This window comes from Erythranthe guttata, chromosome 8 (assembly GCF_056151865.1).
Source record: "Erythranthe guttata isolate IM_541 chromosome 8, IM_541, whole genome shotgun sequence".
NCBI lineage: Eukaryota > Viridiplantae > Streptophyta > Magnoliopsida > Lamiales > Phrymaceae > Erythranthe > Erythranthe guttata.
In genome coordinates this window covers 6,142,289-6,162,790 of record NC_142540.1, presented here as the reverse complement: position 1 = coordinate 6,162,790, position 20,502 = coordinate 6,142,289, and the positions used below count along the sequence as shown (strand labels likewise).

Sequence of the window (20,502 nt, the reverse complement as noted above, 5' to 3'; positions counted from 1 at the left end):
CTTGCCCATAATCTTGCTTATATCCAGGTTGTGGATTGTAAGGAAGCTGATTATCTTCCCTTGGAGTTTGAACAATTTTTTTAATGAAAGTCACATTTTCCTAAAAAAAATAAAAAATAAAATCAAATTCGTAAGAAGCAATCCACCAATATTGGCCGCGTCTACTGTTTTCAATATATATCTCTTATCCGGGCTCCCAATGAACTGATCTGAAAAGGGTGTAACGTAACCCTTATTTCTTCTTGTTGTTCCAAACTAGATATTTGTGGCCCTTGGTGAAAAAAAAAAGGGGCCCTTACATTCTATATTTTCATTTTATATAAAATTAATTTTTCTTGCATTTATAGATGCAAATGTATCAATTAAATATTTAAATTCTAGTTATTCTAACAAATTTTTTCTATCCGTTAAATAGTCAATTAACTTAGTCTTTCTCGATATAAAGTTGAATATTGTTTTATCAATTTTAGTTTTGAAATGCTCTTATCGACCGAAACAATGGTTACAGGTACAGTAATTCTTGTGTTCTCAGAAAGTTGTGTCTTTCCTACGAAGATTTTGATCGATTTTAGCCATTCATATATTCGTTTTTCATTTCATTCATTCTGGTTAGTTGATCATCGTTTCTTATTGTCATTTTAGTTCAATTATCCATCGGTTTTGAGGTTTTCGTGCTCTTTGCATATAATTTTCTCAAAATTTGGTAGTGTTCTTTGTTTTTTTCGTGTTTGTGTTTGGGTCAGCCGTATTCTTGTGTTTTTGTGTCGTTTTTTGGTTGTTTCTCCTTCATTTCATTCGGTTTTAGGGCTGCTTTCATTCCTTGTGATCTCAGCCTCGTTTTTGCTTCCATTCTTGGGCGTTTTTTGCTCGTTCTGCTTCTTTAATTTCAGTTTTAGTGGAGGTTTGTTTCGTCCTCATTTTGTTTCGTGTCTTGTCATCGGTTTTTCGCGTCTTGTCATCGGTTTTTCGTGTCTCCGTCATATCTCCGCCTTCTCTCGGTGGAGATCTTCGAGTGGGTAGCTGCTGCTTGTGCCCCGCATGAATCTAGACTCTCATCTTGTCTTGGTTCCTCCTTTAATTAGTGCAGCAAATCAAGATCATTCTAAATCAGGACCTTCCTTTTCGGACGTGGTAATTATGGAAGATTTCACCAATCAATCTTCCTCGATTGTGGAAGCTGAATCTTCTACACAAGGCAAGGTCGCCACAATTCAAATTTCACCAACCACTTTTCCCGCCCGTTCCACCTCACCCCTTGACTTGGCTAGAACTCCTCACCTCAGCCAACCACAATTCGCCAAGTTTACACCACTTGCCAAATCACCATCCTATGAGGATTTTTCTAGCCTCAAACTACCGGTCCCTAAGCCCATCTCAGCCCCTAACTCTCCTAAGAAAGGCCTATCTTCCACTCTAAAACCGGCTAACGATAATATTACTCAAATCCGAGCCCAAAACCCTAAAACGGACCACCTAAACCCCAATCTTGTGGCCCAAGCTGGTTTTATGTCCAATTCAAACACTAAAAATGATACTTCTATCCCTATTTCTAAATTGGACAATCATAATCCGAATTCCCAATTCCAAACCCAAAATCCCCAATTAAAAAACCCCAATCCCGAAATTGAAACCCCTAATCCCGAAATTCAAACCCCAAAATTCCAATTCCCAACCAAATCCTTTGCTGCTGCTGTACACGGTGATCTCGGACCTCCAATTGCTTCTTCTAAGGTTGATCGTCGTCGTCACTTGCTCCACCGAGAAGATATCGCTCCAATTGGAACAATTAAAGTGATAGATGGCAAGAATGTGCTCTATTTCTCGAAAGAGGAGGTTGATAAGATGCTTGAGCCGTTAAAGTACACCTTGATTGGTAAGTTTTCTCATGGGATACCTCACTACAAAGTTATGGAGAAGTTTATTTACGATTTAAAGCCCCGCGGTTCCTTTGAGTTGCATAAATTGAATTATCGGCATGTGTTGATTCAATTCTCGGTATTAGATGATTATTCTTTGCTTTTGAGAAGATCGATATGCTATATTGATGGGCTGCCCATGCGTGTTTTTAAATATACTCCGGGCTTTAATTTGAAAAACGAAACTTCTATAGCGCCGGTCTGGGTTAATGTGCCGGGAGTTCCTCCTTATATGTACAACCGGGAAGCTATATTCTTCCTTGCTTCTTCTATTGGAAATCCACTTGAGTTTGATGATTTTACAGCCGATCGAAAGAAGCTATCTGTTGCTCGATTTTGCGTCGAAATTGATCTCTTGAAACCGAGGGTTGAACAAATTCCGGTGATGACTGGCTATGATGATATTGAGATGATTTCCTTGCCGGTAAACTACGAGAACGTCCCAAAATTCTGCACGTTTTGTTCTCACCTGGGTCACTCGGTTGAAAATTGTTATATGAATGGAAATGCTAAAAAACCGGATTTTCCACCACCGCCACAACGGATTCCCAAACCCACAGCCCCACCAAAGGAAAAACAAGTTTGGCGACGAGTTGAAAAGAGGAAAAATGTTGTTGTTGAAAACATGGATATTCCTAAAACATCGGGGACAAAATCAACTGAAAATCCTAGTTTTTCTCAAGCTATTGTGCGGAATACTGCCGATAATATTAGTGAAGGAGATTTTGAGCATTACAACCCCTTTGAATTGTTGGAGAGTGGGGTTCAAGAGGATATAGAGGCTGCTCATATTCAACCGGATGTTGCTTCCAAACATGTTCCAAAATCTTCGAAAAAGGGCCGAAAAAATACTTCTAACACCAAACAACCGATGAGTCCAGACCCTATAGATACTATTGCCGATGATCAAGCAGCTTATTTAGATGATATGGAGGCCTTATCCATGTCCAAAAAAAATCAGCATGTGTCTCCCTCCAAAAAGAACAGAAATCAAGCTTCTAGCTCCCGAACCGCAAAGGGGGCAGCCCTCTCAACCCCCTCTCTATCACCTTCAGCCACTTCGGTGGCCAAGGATGTTCCCCTTAATCATGGGGTACACGGACGAGAGGGGTCAGGACTTTCGGCGGGTACGGATCCGATTACACCTACGTCGGCTGCCTTATTTTGCGAACACTATGTGACCAAGGTCCGGCCCACGGCCGATCAAAATTTGGCCGGCACGCCTCCTTTCAATCACCTTGCCATGATACCTTATGAGCCCGTGAGCCCAGCCACGAGCATACGCCCAGCTGATCACGCTACTCCGGGCTCTATCACTGATGAACCTTCGGCCTCGTGGCGATCGAGCCTAATTGATGCTGAGCGTTGGCGTTTGCAGAATGCCGAACGTTGGCATGCGGAGGAGGCCCACCTTATTGGTAACTCATTCTTTGTCACATCTCGGAAATCTTCAGATGGGTCGCATTCCCCCTCTTCTTGATGTCGGGTAAATTCTTGGTTTGGAATGCAAGGGGGGTAAAAAATAAGGCGACCCAATCCCACTTGCGCTTTATTTGTCGCCAACATAGAGTTAATTTATTGGTTATTTCTGAACCTATGACTGAGTTTGTGCATGATTACTATTGCCGTCGCTTGGGTTTCGTTGCTGGTTTGTCTAATTGTGCGGGGAAGATCTGGATTTTTTGGGATCACAATTTTCGAGTCGAGTTGCTTAGGGATGAGGTACAATTATTGCATGTCAGATGCATATCTGGTTTATTTGGTGCTCCTTTTGTATTTACTGCGGTCTATGCTAGATGCTCTCGTTCCGAGCGCCGTGTTTTGTGGAATTCGTTCCGCGACATCTTTGAGACGATTGGTGACACTCCTTGGATTTCTGGGGGTGACTTCAACTCAATCTTACTTGAGTCAGAACGGAATAGATCGGTTTCGGATAGGAGACTAGATATGGCTGAGTTTGGTGCTATGGTTTCGGATTGTGAACTTTCGGATGCCGGGTTCTCTGGGGCTAGTTCTTGCTATACTTGGGAGAGCCCTTCAGGTCTTTTGGAGCGTTTGGACAGGATTCTATATAACTCTGCTTGGCTAGATTTACTGCCTATTACGCAGGTTACCCACCTCTCACGGACCTGGTCGGATCATGCTCCTCTTTTGGTTTCATCGGCTGCTTCTTCGTCTAGGCCTCCTGCTTCATTCCGGTTTCAGCATATGTGGATCCGCCACGCTACGTTTCGTCAGATTGTGGAACAGGTTTGGGATTTTCCGTGTGCTCAGACGGGGATGCATCGATTACATACGAAGTTGAGACGATTGAAACAGAAGCTTCAGTGGTGGAATTGGAATGTTTTCGGGGACGTGTTCAAGAATAAAGAGAGGGCCGAGGCAGCTGTTCTAGAGGCCGAGCACATATATGACTTGGATCGATCCCCCGAGAATCGTGCAAATTTGAAAAAGGCCACTGCTGAACTTACTCTCATGCTCAATATTGAGGAGGACTTTTGGAAGCAGAAGGCAGCTTGTAGATGGGCGACTGATGGAGAGAGAAACTCTAAGTGTTTCCACTCGTTAGTCAAGAAAAAGCGATGTGTCAATCGAATCCACTCTATCTCTCATGGTGATTTGGTTCTCACATCAGCTCAGGAGATCAAGGATTCGGGCGTTGATTTCTTTAGCAAGCTTCTTACCGATGATATGCCTAGTTTGCTTCCGGTTGATGAGTCCCTATTTTCCGCTCCTGAAAGGGACTTTTCTTCAGTCTCTACTCGTCCGTCAGTTGAGGAGATCAAAGATGCGGTGTTTGGGATTTGTCGAGATAGTGCTTCGGGTCCTGATGGGTATTCTTCGCTATTTTATCAGCATTGTTGGGACTTGATTCAGTGTGATGTTTGTGAAGCGGTTTGGGATTTCTTCGAGGGTGGATCTATGCCTGCGAGCTTCACCGCTACCACCTTGGTTCTTATTCCAAAGGTGGACTTTCCGACGGCTTGGACAGATTTCCGCCCGATTAGCTTGTGCAACGTGACCAATAAAATTATCACCAAGGTACTTACGAACAGACTTGCACCTCACTTGCCACACATTATTTCTCCTTCTCAGAGTGGGTTTGTTCAGGGTCGCCTCATTAGTGATAATATTTTATTAGCACAAGAGATGGTCCACTCGATATCAGTTCGTTGTCGAAATCCGAATCTTATTTTGAAGCTGGATATGGCAAAGGCTTATGATAGGGTTCAGTGGAGGTTCTTATTTCGTGTACTCGAGCTGATGGGTTTCTCGGCGAACTTGGTTGATATTATTCGGCGATGTGTTTCGTCGTGCCAGTTCTCTTTACTAATCAACGGGGAGCTGACGGGGTATTTCACTTCGTCTCGTGGTCTAAGGCAGGGAGATCCGCTCTCGCCGACTCTTTTTGTACTTGCGGCTGAGTATTTTTCGAGAGGTCTTGATGCACTATACAGCCGTTGCCCAAGCATGTTTTATTCTACAAGGGGAGGCATTCCTATATCCCATTTGGCCTATGCGGATGATGTGATGATATTTACCTCGTGCCATAATTTTGGACTGAAGAAGCTGCGGGATTTTCTCGATCATTACTGTCGGACTTCGGGTCAGTTGATTAGTGTGCACAAGAGCACTTTCACAGTTGATAGGGCATGTTCTGATGGTCATCTTCGCACTATTTCTCGGATTCTCAGTTATCCGAGAAAGGATCTTCCTATCATTTATCTTGGAGCACCACTATACAAAGGGAGGGACCGGGGCAGTTTGTTTCACACTTTGCTTGATCGCATGCAAGCCAGGATTTCGGGATGGGCTCGGACCGCTTTGGCTTTCGGGGGCCGTCTTGCCTTGATCCGGAGTACGCTTTCGACTATGGCTTTGCATCTTGTTCAGGTTATTCAACCTCCGCAGTACATTATTCAGCAGATTGAGCAGTGCATGGCCCGATTTCTCTGGGGATCTTATGGTAATCAGCGCCGGCCTCATTGGGTTGCTTGGGAGACGATTTGTCGGCCAGTTGGTGAGGGTGGCTTGGGGTTGAGGCGTTTGACGGATGTGATTGACGCCTTCACTTACAAGCTCTGGTTCCGATTCCGTGCTCAGGATTCTCTTTGGGCCCGTTTTCTCCGAAACAAGTATTGTCGGAATCGGTTCCCAGGTTCATCCGTTGTGTCTTCACTCTATAGCACGGTGTGGAAGCGCATGTGCCGTGTCCGAGAGCGTGTTCAAGCTCAAATATTTTGGCGGATTGGTCCAGGTCATGTTTATTTCTGGCACGACCACTGGTTTGGCGATGGTCCCCTTTCGGGCATTATTGATGGTGGTCGGCTAACGTCAGTTCGTGTGGAGTATTATTTGGTTAACGGTCAGTGGGATCGAAACAAGCTTGCTGAGGATATTCCTTTTGAGTGGATCGATAGGATTTGCTCGGTCCCAATCTCTGGTGCTTCGGGTGATTTGCCCATTTGGAGAGCTTCTTCGAATGGCAAGTTTTCCTTGACCTCGGCTTGGGCCTTGATACGACAGCAGCATACCCCTACCCCTCTTCTTCGTATATTTTGGGGATCTTGTCTTACTCCTACAATTTCTATCTTTCTTTGGCGTCTCCTTCTTCAGCGTCTTCCAGTGGATACCAAACTTCAGTCTCGAGGCACCTCTCTTGCCTCGAGGTGCTATTGTTGTCCAGATCCATCTATTCCTGTGTCGAGTCTTGTATCTCAGTCTGTCGAGTCTCCTTCTGTTGAGTCGATTGATCATATCTTCGTGGAGAGCCCGACGGCTAAGAGGGTATGGCATCATTTTTTCTATCTTTTTGGCTATACACCTGCACACACTACGCACATACCCCAGATTTTACTTTATTGGCAGCACTTCACTTCGCACGCACTCACACACCACACACACATCACGACCATTGTGCCTTGCTTGATCTTGTGGTACTTATGGATTGCAAGAAATGACAGCAAGCACAAGGATATCACGGTTCGCGCTTCTTCCATCATTAACAGGGTCATCCAGCACATCAGGATTCTTCACCAAACCAACTTACTTTCGGCGGACAGCTGGACTGGCATTCCCCACGTGGCTGAGTCTCTTGGCCTATATTACCGAGTCAGAACACCAACTATCACACCTCATCGAGTTGTTTGGCTTCCACCGGATCCGGGTTGGGTGAAGCTAAACACAGACGGAGCACGTAGAGCATCCACCCAGATTGCAGCTATTGGCGGGATTATCAGAGGTTCGGACGCTGAGGCCATAGTTGCATTTCACGAGAGGATCTCTGCCCCGAGCAGTATTGCGGCCGAGCTTGCTGCCCTTGCCTCGGGGCTGCGATTTGTTATTCAGAGGCAATTCACTAGAGTTTGGATCGAGCTTGACGCAGAAGTCGCTGTTCGACTTCTTTCGCACACGGACCAAGGTCATTGGAGTCTTCAGAGTTCTCTCACGGCGATCTGGAACTCTCTTTCTACTTTGGAGTACAGGATTACACATATCTACCGGGAGGGCAATAAAGTAGCTGATGCATTAGCTAACTTGGGGTGTCAAACCGAGTTGGCTCGTACCTTCACAACAGCGGAACTTCCTCGACCTATTCAGCAGATGATTCGGATGGACCAGCTTGGATATCCATCCTTTCGACGACAGTCTCGCACATAGGTGCCACGCATTCCACGTTTTTATATTATTGGCAATTTAGGAATTTTCGTGAACTTTACATGTTAGGAAGGGTTGGGGTGATTATGGATTGTTTGGGTCTATCAAGACTAGACTGTTTGCCGAATGGTGCCACACATTTCGCAGCCGTTATACCTGTTTCGCCCATTTTTGGCGAAAGTGTAAGTGGCCTCGGCTGTTGTGGTGAGGCGAACGGTCTACCTTGTTCTTCCCCGACCTTTTATGATCATTCCCACCCCGTCCTTTTTATTATTTGGGCCACCTGTTTTGCCCGTTTTCTTAACGTTTTGTTAGTTACCTATTGTCTTTTGTTTGTCAATTGCTATTATTAGCCATATGTTGGGCAGTAGCAATTTGAGCGAAACTCATTATGTACTTCTTAAATTTTGTTTTATAAACAGGTAGGGGGTCAAGCCTAACCCCCCACCCTCATTGGGTGTCGTTCTCTTAAAAAAAAAAAAAAAAAACATGCACACTGCACGTATATATTTAGATAAGAAAAATAAGCACCTCTTAAAAACTCAGAATAAAAAAAAAAAAAAAAAAAAAAAAAAAAAAAAAAGCCTACATTAAAATTCGATTCAAAATTTATTGATGAAAAAGAAATAAAAGGTCTATACAATGTTTTATTCACTATTATACATCATTTGACGTGGGACCCAACAAATAGAGTCTCCAAATGAAATCACATATTTAGGAAAAAAATTAAGAATTGTGTGAAAATTTCTAAATTTGCATACCCACTAGAACCCTTGTTGATGTTGCTTTTTGTTTTTTTTAAAGTTCTATAATTTATACCCCAATGGAATATGGAGCCTCTTCCGTTTGGGATGCCCTAATATTTGTTAATCCTCAAACAAATAGGCTGAAAAGCCCAAATCGCAATTAATCAAACACCGTTTTTTGTCGAACTGATAGACGAAACCGAAAATAAACTAAATTAATATCGTTACCACTAACCAAAAACCAATTAGAACAAAAGCAAATTCACCGACATATTTGATTTTTAAAATATAGAAAACCGATGTTATCGATAGGTGTTTGGTTTTTCGCAACAACCGAGCCGGTACAGACCTATTGTTTAGATCCAAATTCCAATCAAAATAAATAAGTTAATTTAGCACCAAAAAAAAAAAAAAAAAAAAAAAACCAATCTAAATTAATTTGTCCAAGCCGAGTTTTTCTTTAGCCGGTCCGTACGGTGAAAACAATTCGGCAAGAGAAAAAAGATATGGCAACTCACAGGGGACTCATCCACCGGTGATATTCCCCCGTTATTCGGAGCTCGACGGTGAATCTCTTGTTTAGAGGACTTTTTTACCCCTCAATTCCGGTATGTTTTTACCCATTCAAAATTCCTTCATTTTCAGCGTTTTTTTTTTCATTCAGTTGAGAGTGATTTTCTGATGAAATCAAATCCTAGATTTTATAAAATTTAAATTTGGGTTCTCAAATTTGAGAAGCCAAACTTAAATAGTTTGACAAGTTCTAAGATTTTCTTTTTTTTTTTCTGTTATGATCGATTATTATCAGTATTAGTATGAAGATGTTGTCTGTTTATGAATGAATGTGTTCGATGAAATGTCCCAGAGAAAAAGTAACTTGTTTCGGGTTGTTGACTTGTATGTAACTACAAGTTTCTTTCGTTTATGTGGAAAAATTCATATTTTGGTGTTTAGCTGCTGCAGCCATGGATGAACAGACGCCTAATTCAGTACAACGGATGTCCACACGAACTCGTAAGGTTGCGCCGAAAATGGCTGCAGCTCTTGCCAGTAGCGATAATCGGACTCAGGTTTGTCGATCGCTTTTGTCCTCTTTGTTACTTGTTTAGCTTTTACAATAGAACCTCGATAAATTAATAACTTCGCTTAAATAATACTTTATTCGGGTCCCCCAACTCAGTAAAAGTGTATTAAATTATTAGTTCGATTATTTAATATTTCGCTAAATTAATAGAAGTTTGTTAGTCCCGACTGTATTAATTTAAAGAGGTTTAACTGTGTTTTGAGGATTTTATTAGTTTTTAATTTGGAACTAATTCCAAAGATTATTTGCAGGCAATGCTTGCTCGTCTTGAAGCTTTGGAAAACGATAATGCTCCTTTAGAGACAATTCAAGTTGACGAAGATGATGAAGCCTCACTTGACGATGATGATCAAGGTTAATCACTTTGTAGTTATTTCATTAATTAATCGAAAGTGAAGTACACATTCAGGCCTCAAACATTTTTAATTGAAGTCATTTCGTGTTTGGTTACAGACGAAAATTTATCCTTAATCAACTGTCGGGGTTATTTAGGCATACTTCGAATCATACGAAACTAGGCGGGATAAAAAGCTCGTAATTGTTGGTATTAGGCATCTCTGATTTACTATCCGGAAAGAAACGTAGTATTAGTTTGGGTAAATTACACCCACACCCCTGAAGTATGTTAAAATAACTTTAAAGTCCCTGTGGTATCGATAATTATATTCACCCCCTGGAAACATAGTTAGAAACTCTAATGGGATAATGCATTGGATACGTTATTCCGATAGAGTTCTAACGGACTATTACTTTTAGCTAGTGGTGAAGACAACATAGAGTTAGAAGGTGACATGGTTCCCCCAACATTTCTTAAATCACCAATAGTTCTTTGTTGTTTCCACCACTTCCTGAAACTAATAGTCCGTTAGAATCCTATGGAAAATAACGTATCCAATGCATTATCCCATTAGAGTTTCTAACTATGTTTCAGGGGGTGAGTGTATTATCGATACCACAAGGACCTTAAAGTTATTTTAGCATACTTCAGGGGTGTGGGTGTAATTTACCCTATTAGTTTACTAGTTCACTCTTCTTTTCTAGCCCTCGCATTCTGGTCAACTCCCTTTACTATTCTCTCGACGTTTTACCCAAACATCACGTAATTTGGTTATGCAGCATATCAGAAGAAGCAAGCAAAAGGCACAAAAAGGAAAACCCGTCAAGCTAAAGCACTCGAAAATGCCAAGAAGGCACCAAGATCATTCCTCGAGCTCTTGCAAGAGGTAAAAACAAATAAGGAAAAAACCGCAACTTTTCTTCGAATTTCTGCTTCTGTTAAAATGTTTAGTACGATTATTACTTTGGTCTTTGAAATCAGGCTCGTTTGGAATCATTGCCTCCGCATGTACCGACATACTTGAGAGCAGCTGTGGGGCCCCCGAGTTCAACAGCAAGACGCCATTTCTGCGCAGTTTGTGGGTTCTCTTCAAACTATACATGCGTCCAGTGTGGAGTGCGATTCTGTTCGTCTCGATGCCGGAATATCCATAATGACACTCGTTGTCTGAAGTTTGTTGCTTGATTAAAAACTAAACTAAGTCCTGTAAATTACTATGTGATACAGTGGGTATTATACAACTGTCACTTGAGAATGAATTACTCTGTGTAGAGGCTACAAATTCTACATTATGTGATTTTCATTTAATGATGAATTTATTTATTGTTGTCAATATTAATTTCAATTAATTGAATAGTAGGGTAGGGCTAATAAAGATGCTTAGATGGTAGAATACAAAGTGAGTTAGGCCTAAGTAATGGCTTGCCTAATAGAAATCAGTGTTCTAAAATTTGGCTAAGACTGCTGATTAATCGGTCTTCGAGGCGGAGGCGGTCTAAAACCTTTACGGTTTTAGTGTAAAGGTTTGAAAAATCGGTTTTTTGCTCGTGAGGCGGTTTTAGCCGGTTTGAGGCGGTCAAAGCTTTAAGGCGGGTCAAACTTCGGTGGCAAAAATCGGCAAAAAATCGGTCAAAAATCGATTTTTTATTTTTTATTTTTATTTTATTATTATTATTTGTTTAATAATTCTAAATAAAAGTTGGGATTTTAATAAAAAAATATGAGTTTGTGTTAATTATTATTGTTAAGAACTAATGATATATGCCAGGAATGTTAAAAAATAAATATAAATTCAAAAAAATTGCCTTTTTATTTATATTTTATAAGGTTATTTATGTATTATGATCTTATTATTATTAAAATTTTATTATGTTATTAGGATATATAGATGATGGAGATATAACTATGTTTAAATGTCTATTTATATATGTTTTGAGTATTTATAAATAATATGTAGAAATATATTATATTAAATTTTAAAAATCGATTTATTTCCGTATCACCGATTAATCACCGCCGCACCGATCAATCGTGAGTCGGTCCCTGACCGCCTCCAACCCGATTACCGTTTTTTACATACTTGATAAAAATGCAAAGGAAGATGCGAAACTTTAAAATTTCAAGTGTATGTTTTAGTTCTTAAGAAAAATAGTGATAGTAATGATTTTGTGGAAGATCAGTTTCTCAAATTCTATTTTGGGTAAAATTGCGGCTGCCCTTGAGGTGAGATTAAATTACGAAAAAAATCTCCTCTGTTTTGGGTAATTACAACAAACCATCAACTACGTATCATCTTACGCGTCCACCTTTGCGGTGTTTCAACCTTGTAAATAAAATTGAAATGACAATTGTAATTTAAAAAAAAAAATTCCACTAATACACATTTGACATGTATTTATATTTGTACCCCTAAACAAAGGGCCTAAATAAAAAAAAAAAGAAAAATAAAGAGGAGAGAGAAGTAGAGAGAGAGAGAGAGAGAGTGGGGAGAGATGAGTGTATCAATTGGGCAAACTCCATTGATTCGAGTGGTCTCACACTCACTACATATAAATGCCATTACAGTAACATCGCCACATTCGATATCAAAAAGATTCCCATTTATTTTCTCTCTCCACCGCTCTACTACTGCTACTCCGCCGCCCAACCTACGAGCTGTAAGAAGAAGATCATCATCATCATCATCATCATCATCGGCTTCAACAATGTCCTACGACAGACAACTAGCTGCTGCCAAAAAAGCTGCTTCTCTCGCTTCTCGATTGTGCCAGGTCACTTTCTCTCTCCTTCACTCTTCTCTCTGCTCTATTATGTAAATCAGCTGTTCTTCCCTTTTTTTCTGTGTAGTATTTTGACTTTTTCCCCCTTATTTAAATGGATCGCTGGTGAATTTCACCGAAACGCCCAAATGGGGATAACATGTTCGTTGATCAGTTGAATTAATAACATGATGTAAAATGATAGCGTGCCCTAGATTCAAATTACAATCGATAAACTACCCATGGACTAGATTCTACGTAAGAAAATTGGGGGCATTGCATATTTGTTGCATATATATATTTGAAGAGCAGCAAATAGGGTAAAATTGGCATTTGATTTGAATTTTTTTGAAAATCAAGGGAGGAAAATTGGGTGATTACATCCTACAACGCTGCTTTTGAAAATAATTAGTCAGTCAGACCTCTATATAAATGGATTGAAATCGAATTCAGTTCAGACTCGTGTTAGAATTTTGAAGAAGCTTGCAGTTGAATGAGCCTGCTAATAATTGTATGTAATATCATAATGTGTTTTTTTTTCTGCCTCTCACAACAGAAGGTGCAAAAGGCTTTGTTGCAATCTGATGTCCAATCAAAATCCGATAAAAGTCCTGTCACAGTTGCTGATTACGGTCTGTTAATGCAATTTAAATCGGGTTATGTAGGCTGTTATTTTTGTATTCTCTTAATAGTAAGTATTGTATTTTGTGGTTTTGCTGATTGTGTCGCTCCTTTGTCCTTTTAAAAGTAAATCAATTGCACAGATGTAAATGAAAACTTTTAACCAAACTATGGAGAAAAAAACAAATGAAGGTCTCTCGTCGTCACCTATTTTGTCTGGCCTGCGAATGTGAAAATTCTTGCACCCATCCCTTCCATAGATGACTAAGTATTTCTTGAATTGACCCTTAATTATATCTAGAAATCATACTAAAAAGACGAACTAAAGGGCCATGAAATAATTTGGTTGCCAAAATCATTTCTACCATCTAGCTCTCTCTTTGTACTTGTCAGTTCTGTAGTTTCTTAAGAGAGTGAACTAGAAAACTTCTAACTGAGGCTGTTTTCCATCACATTCCAAGACCACACAGCTAATTTTCAGTATGAGTGAGAATAGAAATTGAAGTGAGAAAGTGATGGTGTTTACTTTGACTATAAATCAATTGTGTCTAATAACTTATTCGATTCTATTTGATGGTTTCGGGTTTCGTTAATCTGAGAAATATATGGTTATCTTATTTGTAAAATACACAGCTTATACTAGGTTAGAAAGTTAAAAAAATTCTAACATTCATACGATCCATCACTATATGCAGATGCAGTTTATAATTTAATGGCTTTTAACTCTTCGTGAAGCAGTTAATATATCGTAAGTATAATTTAACTCGTTCATCCGTTCTTTCTGCAGGTTCACAGGCTCTTGTTAGCCTTGTTTTGGGGAAAGAGTTGCCATCATTTCCCTTCTCATTAGTAGCTGAAGAGGTAATAAAACTTGCTGCCTTGGTCATTTTTTTGGATTACCCTCTCGCTCAACTCTTCTTTTTATCATTCATTAATTTTTGTAATGCATTTGTCTCATTAAATATGGACTGTTTGAATATTCCAGGACTCTGAAGACCTGCGCAAAGAAGAGTCGAGAGAAACACTGCACCGCATAACTGAACTCGTGAACGAGACACTTGCTAGTGATGGAACCAGTGATATTTCACCTCTATCTGAGGAAGATGTGCTTAAAGCCATCGACTGTGGAAAATCTGACGGAGGTCCGCACGGTCAGCATTGGGTTTTGGATCCAATTGACGGCACTAAAGGGTAAGTATTTCAGTCACATCTATGAAGATTTTTTTTTATCTTCCGTTGCTATGTGACTAGTCCCTCTATAGATAGATATGAAATTCGGACCTTTCGATTTCGTATACGTTCACTTGTCTAACTCTTCAGTATATATTAATAAGACAGGTTTCAGAAAATTTGCTGAGTTGTTTCGATTTGTCCTTTATTGACTGAAAATAGCCTTCAATGCTGACAATCTTTTCCTTAAATAGTCGTATTGCATCATTTAAACCATAAGCTAGATAACTCTCTATTGTCCAAGAATTTTTTTCTCACATGTTTCTACCTTTGTAATGCTATTAATGTCGACTCTGTTTATTATCTCGAGACCATGTTGAACCACTTATTCCCATTCTAATGTTCCAAGAGGTTTTGAAAGTGATTACCAACATTCCAGAAGTTTATTTGCCACAGTCTCGATTCATTTTATATGTACCATGAACTTGCATGGGATCACTTAAAAAATATCTCGAAAACAATTCATTGATATTTCGACATATATTGGATAAAATTAAGAAAACAAATATTGTTTGGACGTGTTAGAATTCATAGTTAATACTAATTTGCTGTGCTTGGATACGCAGATTTGTAAGAGGAGATCAGTATGCTATTGCGTTAGGTTTGTTAGATGAAGGGAAAGTCGTGTTGGGAGTGTTAGCATGTCCGAATCTCCCCATGGCATCTGACGACAAAAAAGGCTGCCTTTTTTTCGCGCAAATTGATGCTGGAACATATGTTCAAAGTTTAGATGGCTCCCCTCCAACAAAGGTCAGTATTTCATTAGCATTTGACTCTCAAAATACGGTCATTCAAATACCTAAACTTTCATATGACCATTTCAGGTACATGTTAGTACTATTGAAAACCCTGAAGAAGCGTCCTTCTTTGAATCTTACGAAGCTGCACACTCGTTGCATGAATTATCTAGCTCCATTGCCAAGGTACTATTCTGTCTTTTTTTTTTCTCTTGTAATTGTTATTGTGTGTTCGTATGTTTGTGTGCATGTGTGTAAAACCTGTACCTATAATTTTTCGTGGGGGCAGAAACTTGGCGTTAAAGCACCACCTGTCAGGATAGATAGCCAAGCAAAGTACGGTGCTTTGTCCAGAGGAGATGGAGCAATATATCTGAGGTTCCCTCACAAAGGTTACCGAGAGAAGATATGGGACCATGCAGCTGGATACATGGTCGTTGCAGGTTTGTTAAATCATCCGTATTATTTAAAACTTTATATTTTTCATGCATTGTAGTTATCCTCCATTTTGTTTGCATGTGTAACTACTGATTTTCGAACTAATAATAAGTTCATATCTAGGTAAGTTGAGGTTTAAACTAAGGTGTATTCGGCAGTAAATAAGAGCCATGTAGAATATGCAAATTGTATATAGTAACTGCCAACTTATCCAGGATTCGTTCAGGACATAATTCATAGTACACCGCTGGCTCCAAAAAAAATTAATGCTTGTGCATGTCCAAATATATCTGCTGTTAGAAAAGAAAAATTATAATATTTCCTCGTACATTGAATTGAATATACGACAACGTTTGAATATTGCAGAAGCTGGAGGTGTGGTGACAGATGCAGGTGGGAATCCATTGGACTTCTCAAAGGGAAGATATCTTGATCTCGACACTGGCATTATCGTTACCAACAAGAAACTCATGCCTGCTCTCTTGAAGGCCGTTCAAGACTCCATTCACGAGAGAACTTCGTCTTTGTGAGATATTTTATATATCAATAATTAGAGGCGATGGGATGGTCCAGCTTTATGTGTCAACACGAGAGTTGTTCGTTTTTTGTTAAAATTCCTTTTTAGGACAAAGTACAAATGCACTAGAGGGATTAACAACTTCTTTCTTACAGATGTTGTAATGGTGGATTGAGACTGCTACATCATATTATTTCATCGTGGTGTTGAAACTAATCTTAAAAGACGAATTATAGTCATTTATATGTCGAGCTCCAAACACGCGGAATTTAGTTAACAAATACGATCACAAAAGAGAGTGCAGTCAGTAGAACTCGGTTAGTAAGTTTTGCAGACTATGGTCATTTTCTTTCAGTTTATTTCAGCAGACAGACTTTTGGAGAAAGAACCAAGTATTTTTTCTAGGAATACAATTTTGTTTTCAGGTATTTTTATCAAAATTTTCCAATTATTAATCCAATGTGCTTATAGCAGGAACCGTAAACGAGAAATTTTTGAACGTGTTTTAGTAGTTTAACTAGAGATTAGATCGAAATTCGAATGAAATTTTTTGAACATGCTTTATGATTCCTTATTAGACCAAAACTCGATTTGAGCTTAACATAGTTGGGAATTGAAATATGCTATTGAATTTGTAATTGCCAAATTTTGATACACAATGAATAATTGACATAGGTAATTTTGGTCCAATATCCTTGTTGACAAAGGGTTAACTTATCAAATAATTATCTCAATAATATGCATCATATGGTCACTAATATTCCGAGTATAATTACAGTTCAGCACTTATTATGTATGGGCAAATTACGGCCACCCCTCAACTAAGTATTATCTTACGAAAATACTCCTCCAAAGGTAAATTTAGGGATGTTAAATTGGTAAAACCGAACCGAATTTTCGGTACGCCAACATTTCATACCGTTTACCGATCTGAATATACAATTTGGTTCGGTAAATAAACCAAATTACATAAATTTTATATAAAAATATTTAAAAGGAGGGGGTGGCTGTAATTACCCAAACAAGAGGGTTTTTTTCCTCGTAATTTGGCCATACCTCAGGGGGTGGCCGTACTTTGCCCAAAATGTATTAATGGGAATACTCGTGTGGATGCCTTTCAACAGACTCTCGAAGTGATTTCTCTTGGTCAATTAGGTTCGACGGTGGAACATCGTACACGTCTGTGAAAAGTTGTGCAAGATCCGGTTTATCTACCTTCTCCGCAACTTGAATTGCTTGCAATACCTGCACCATTCATTCAACAATAGTACATTTCTTCTAAATCAATAATAAACCAAGATCGCGACTCATTTTTTATTTTGTTTTTCCAAAATGACTTAACCGAACAACAAATAAAGTTCAATTATTTAATTAATCATATAGCTTATCTTGGCACCTAAAGATTGATATAGAGGAATATATTTCTAACTTATTCACTTTCGATTCTATTTCAGAAAAAAAAAAAAAACAAATTTTACCTCGTGACGAGCATATTCTCGTAGCTCTGACTCGGACGTCGGGGCCCACCAACCTTGTCCTTCAAGCCACTTCCTAAACCTTGCAACGGGATTTTGAGCTTCTTTCCACCATTCTATCTCTTCTATCGGTCGGTATTTCGAAGAATCGTCAGATGTCGAATGGTGTCCTGCTCTGTATGTGAGTGCCTGTCGAATGTATATAATTCCTGAATAATAATTATATATAAATATATATTACATGTAAATACAAAACAACCGTGCCACCTCAATGAGAACGGGTTGAGATTCAGAAATGGCCATTTTCCGAGCCAAATGAACGGCGCTGAAGACAGCAAGGGCGTCGTTACCATCGACTCGGATACTACGAACTCCGTACGCCTGACCTTTAACAACAACGCCATCACCTGTGCAGGAGTTTCGGATAATTTTAGATGGAGAATTTAATAACGAAATTTCGCAATTATTATTAATATGTTGTATGTATTTTTTTTTAGAGAAAATATATACTTCGAAACTGATCACTAACTGGGGTGCTAATGGCCCATCCGTTGTTTCGGCAAAGCAGTATAACCGGTACCTCCATTACAGCAGCAAAATTCATCGCAGCATGAAAATCTCCCTGTAAGTCATTAAATTCACATTACGAGCCATACTTATAAATCTTGAAATTCTTGATTTTTTATTTATTTATTTTAATATTGTTTAATTACCGTACTAGTGCCGCCATCTCCGAAATAAGTAATCGTGCATGCGTCTCTTCCATCCATTTTTAGAGAATAAGCAGCACCCACAGCATGCGGAATTTGAGTGCTGAAGCACAGTTAACACCACAATTGATTTATAAGCTAAAAAAAATGAAATAATTTGTGTATTAAAACATCATTAGGATTAACCTAATAAATAGATATAACGTCTTACGCAACAGTCGAAGCAACTGTGAAATAATTGTGCTTGTTGGATCCGTAATGGGCAGGCATCTGCCTGCCTTTACCGTTGTCGTATTTGTTTCCAAAACACTGATGTGCAAACTCTTGTAGCGTAAATCCCCTCCAAAGTAAAACTCCCGCCTCCCTGTACTGCAAAGTCGATCACTATTTTTATTTTACATTGCACATAGACTGAAACAGTACTCTCTCTCTCTCTCTCTCTCTCTCTCTCTCTCTCTCTCTCTCCAGACACACAAACATATACAGTTACATATAGAATAGCTCATATACATCTCATTAAGAATGATTGTTGTTAACCTGAGGAAAGACAAGGTCATCGATGGTAAGTGCAGCCGCAGAAGCAATGTTAATGGCTTCTTCTCCGGTTGCCGTCACATAGAAAGATATTCTACCCTGCCTCTGCGCCTCGTAGAATATGGTGTCCATTGTTTGAAGAGTAACCATGTCTTTGTACATCTTCAAAGCTACATCTTTCTCTATCTGAGATTATCATACATACAACCAAAATTTTATTTTAAATAAAAGCTGCATTTATTTTATTTACAACAAGGCGAAATATATAGGCACGTACCTGTACAAAATTGCTGCCTACTGTCTGCCCACTGCCATCAAGAACTCTGTAGCAATGAACCCTCTCCTCCGGGTAGTCCGACAGGAATTTCAAATCCGGGGTGAACTTAACTTTCCCCCCAGGAAAATTCAGTACCTAATACAATTCAAAAAATAATAAATAAATACTGTAACTACCTCAATATTAAGAAGAAACTCTAAAGAAAACAAACTAGTGAAAAGGATCTATGCATAATTTGATTCGAAAAATCGGGAATCGTATGGAACCATATTTCAATCTTGAATTAATAACATGCATATTTTACTTGATATTTACAACAAGATCAAAGAGAGAAGAACATGTTCGATAAAAGAAAAGCTCATGATCAAATACTCATCAATTTCTTATCTCTTCAATTCAATGATCGCCGGTGGCGGAGCCAGCATAGGGCCAGGGGGGCCATGCCCCCCACAACATTTCTCGAATCTCTATTAATTTACATAAAAATACATAAACAAAAAAAAAATTGTGTACTATAGCATTCGGCTCCCCTCGAACTTATAAACCTGGCTCCGCTAACGATGGTTCGAGAGTAACAATAGCACAAAATTGAAAGAACATTGTAAGTAAAAAAAAAAAAATCGATAAATTTACGGCAACACAAAAACAGAAAAGAACAAATTCGATAATAGAAAAGCTTCAAAAAAAAAAAAAAAAAAAAGGTGATAAGATTTTCAATTAAAAAATAAATAAATAACCTGAGGATCACCACCACCACCAGCATCATTATGCAGAGAACCCAACTGTTTATCGGGTTTAGAAGATTCAAAACGGCGAAAGGAGAAAAGGGTTGGGATTATTCGAATTGGGGATAAAGAAGGCTGATTTTGGTGGTGAAAACAACAACTCCATGAACTGAGGTTGTTGATCCTTCTCAGCAAACCAAATTTTTGTTTCAAATTGGGCAAATGTTTTCCGGATTTAGATAAGTATAGAGCCATTCTTGGATTTTCAGAAGATGAACTACCAAGAAATTGATTGTCGTGGAGTTCGAAGATTTTTTGTGTTTTTAGTGGAAAGATGAGTAGATTCGATTCTCTTTCACAGGTATTTTTGTTCTTAGTGAATGGATTTGGTTGCCACATGTAACTAATCATTAAACTAAGGACTCGTTTGGTTCGTGGGACAAGATTCAAAAGGATTGTATCAAAGCCTCTAGATTACACTGTTTGGATAAGCCAAAATAATACTCAATCGCGTCTTTGGTTTGTCTTATTAACTTTCATAGTAATTATTGGTTTAGATCGTTCATGCGTTTGGTTCGTGGATAACGACGGATAAAAATGTAAAAAAATGTTTTTGCCCTTTGGCTTTGCTTCTACATCTATATAAAGCCTGCTTCTATGTACTACATAGTACATATATTTTTTTTCTTTGTTTGAAGCACTGGTTTTATCTTTGTTTTTGTTTGTTCCCAAAAATAT

The 20,502-nt window shown here is 39.0% G+C and overlaps 3 protein-coding genes across 3 annotated transcripts; 2 read left to right on the top strand and 1 right to left on the bottom strand.

The window, feature by feature from the left end:
* The first annotated feature begins 8,838 nt into the window (after positions 1–8,838).
* On the top strand, positions 8,839–11,074 carry SEF (HIT-type Zinc finger family protein). The gene is made up of 5 exons (XM_012998218.2): positions 8,839–8,928; positions 9,261–9,390; positions 9,656–9,758; positions 10,521–10,627; positions 10,723–11,074. Exons 2-5 carry the CDS (start codon positions 9,286–9,288, stop codon positions 10,924–10,926), a joined length of 519 nt encoding a protein of 172 aa, XP_012853672.1. The 5' UTR covers positions 8,839–8,928; positions 9,261–9,285; the 3' UTR covers positions 10,927–11,074.
* A 1,076-nt stretch (positions 11,075–12,150) lies between these two features.
* On the top strand, positions 12,151–16,286 carry LOC105973236 (3'(2'),5'-bisphosphate nucleotidase 1). Its single transcript, XM_012998255.2, has 8 exons — positions 12,151–12,512; positions 13,057–13,132; positions 13,909–13,982; positions 14,107–14,312; positions 14,918–15,101; positions 15,176–15,274; positions 15,378–15,531; positions 15,893–16,286. Exons 1-8 carry the CDS (start codon positions 12,234–12,236, stop codon positions 16,054–16,056), a joined length of 1,236 nt encoding a protein of 411 aa, XP_012853709.2. The 5' UTR covers positions 12,151–12,233; the 3' UTR covers positions 16,057–16,286.
* A 436-nt stretch (positions 16,287–16,722) lies between these two features.
* LOC105973240 (2-oxoisovalerate dehydrogenase subunit alpha 2, mitochondrial) lies at positions 16,723–20,156 on the bottom strand. Its single transcript, XM_012998260.2, has 9 exons — positions 19,777–20,156; positions 19,040–19,174; positions 18,766–18,948; positions 18,440–18,597; positions 18,232–18,331; positions 18,029–18,140; positions 17,786–17,925; positions 17,522–17,707; positions 16,723–17,288 (listed from the first exon to the last, which is right to left on the bottom strand). Exons 1-9 carry the CDS (start codon positions 20,017–20,019, stop codon positions 17,133–17,135), a joined length of 1,413 nt encoding a protein of 470 aa, XP_012853714.2. The 5' UTR covers positions 20,020–20,156; the 3' UTR covers positions 16,723–17,132.
* Positions 20,157–20,502: the final 346 nt, after the last annotated feature.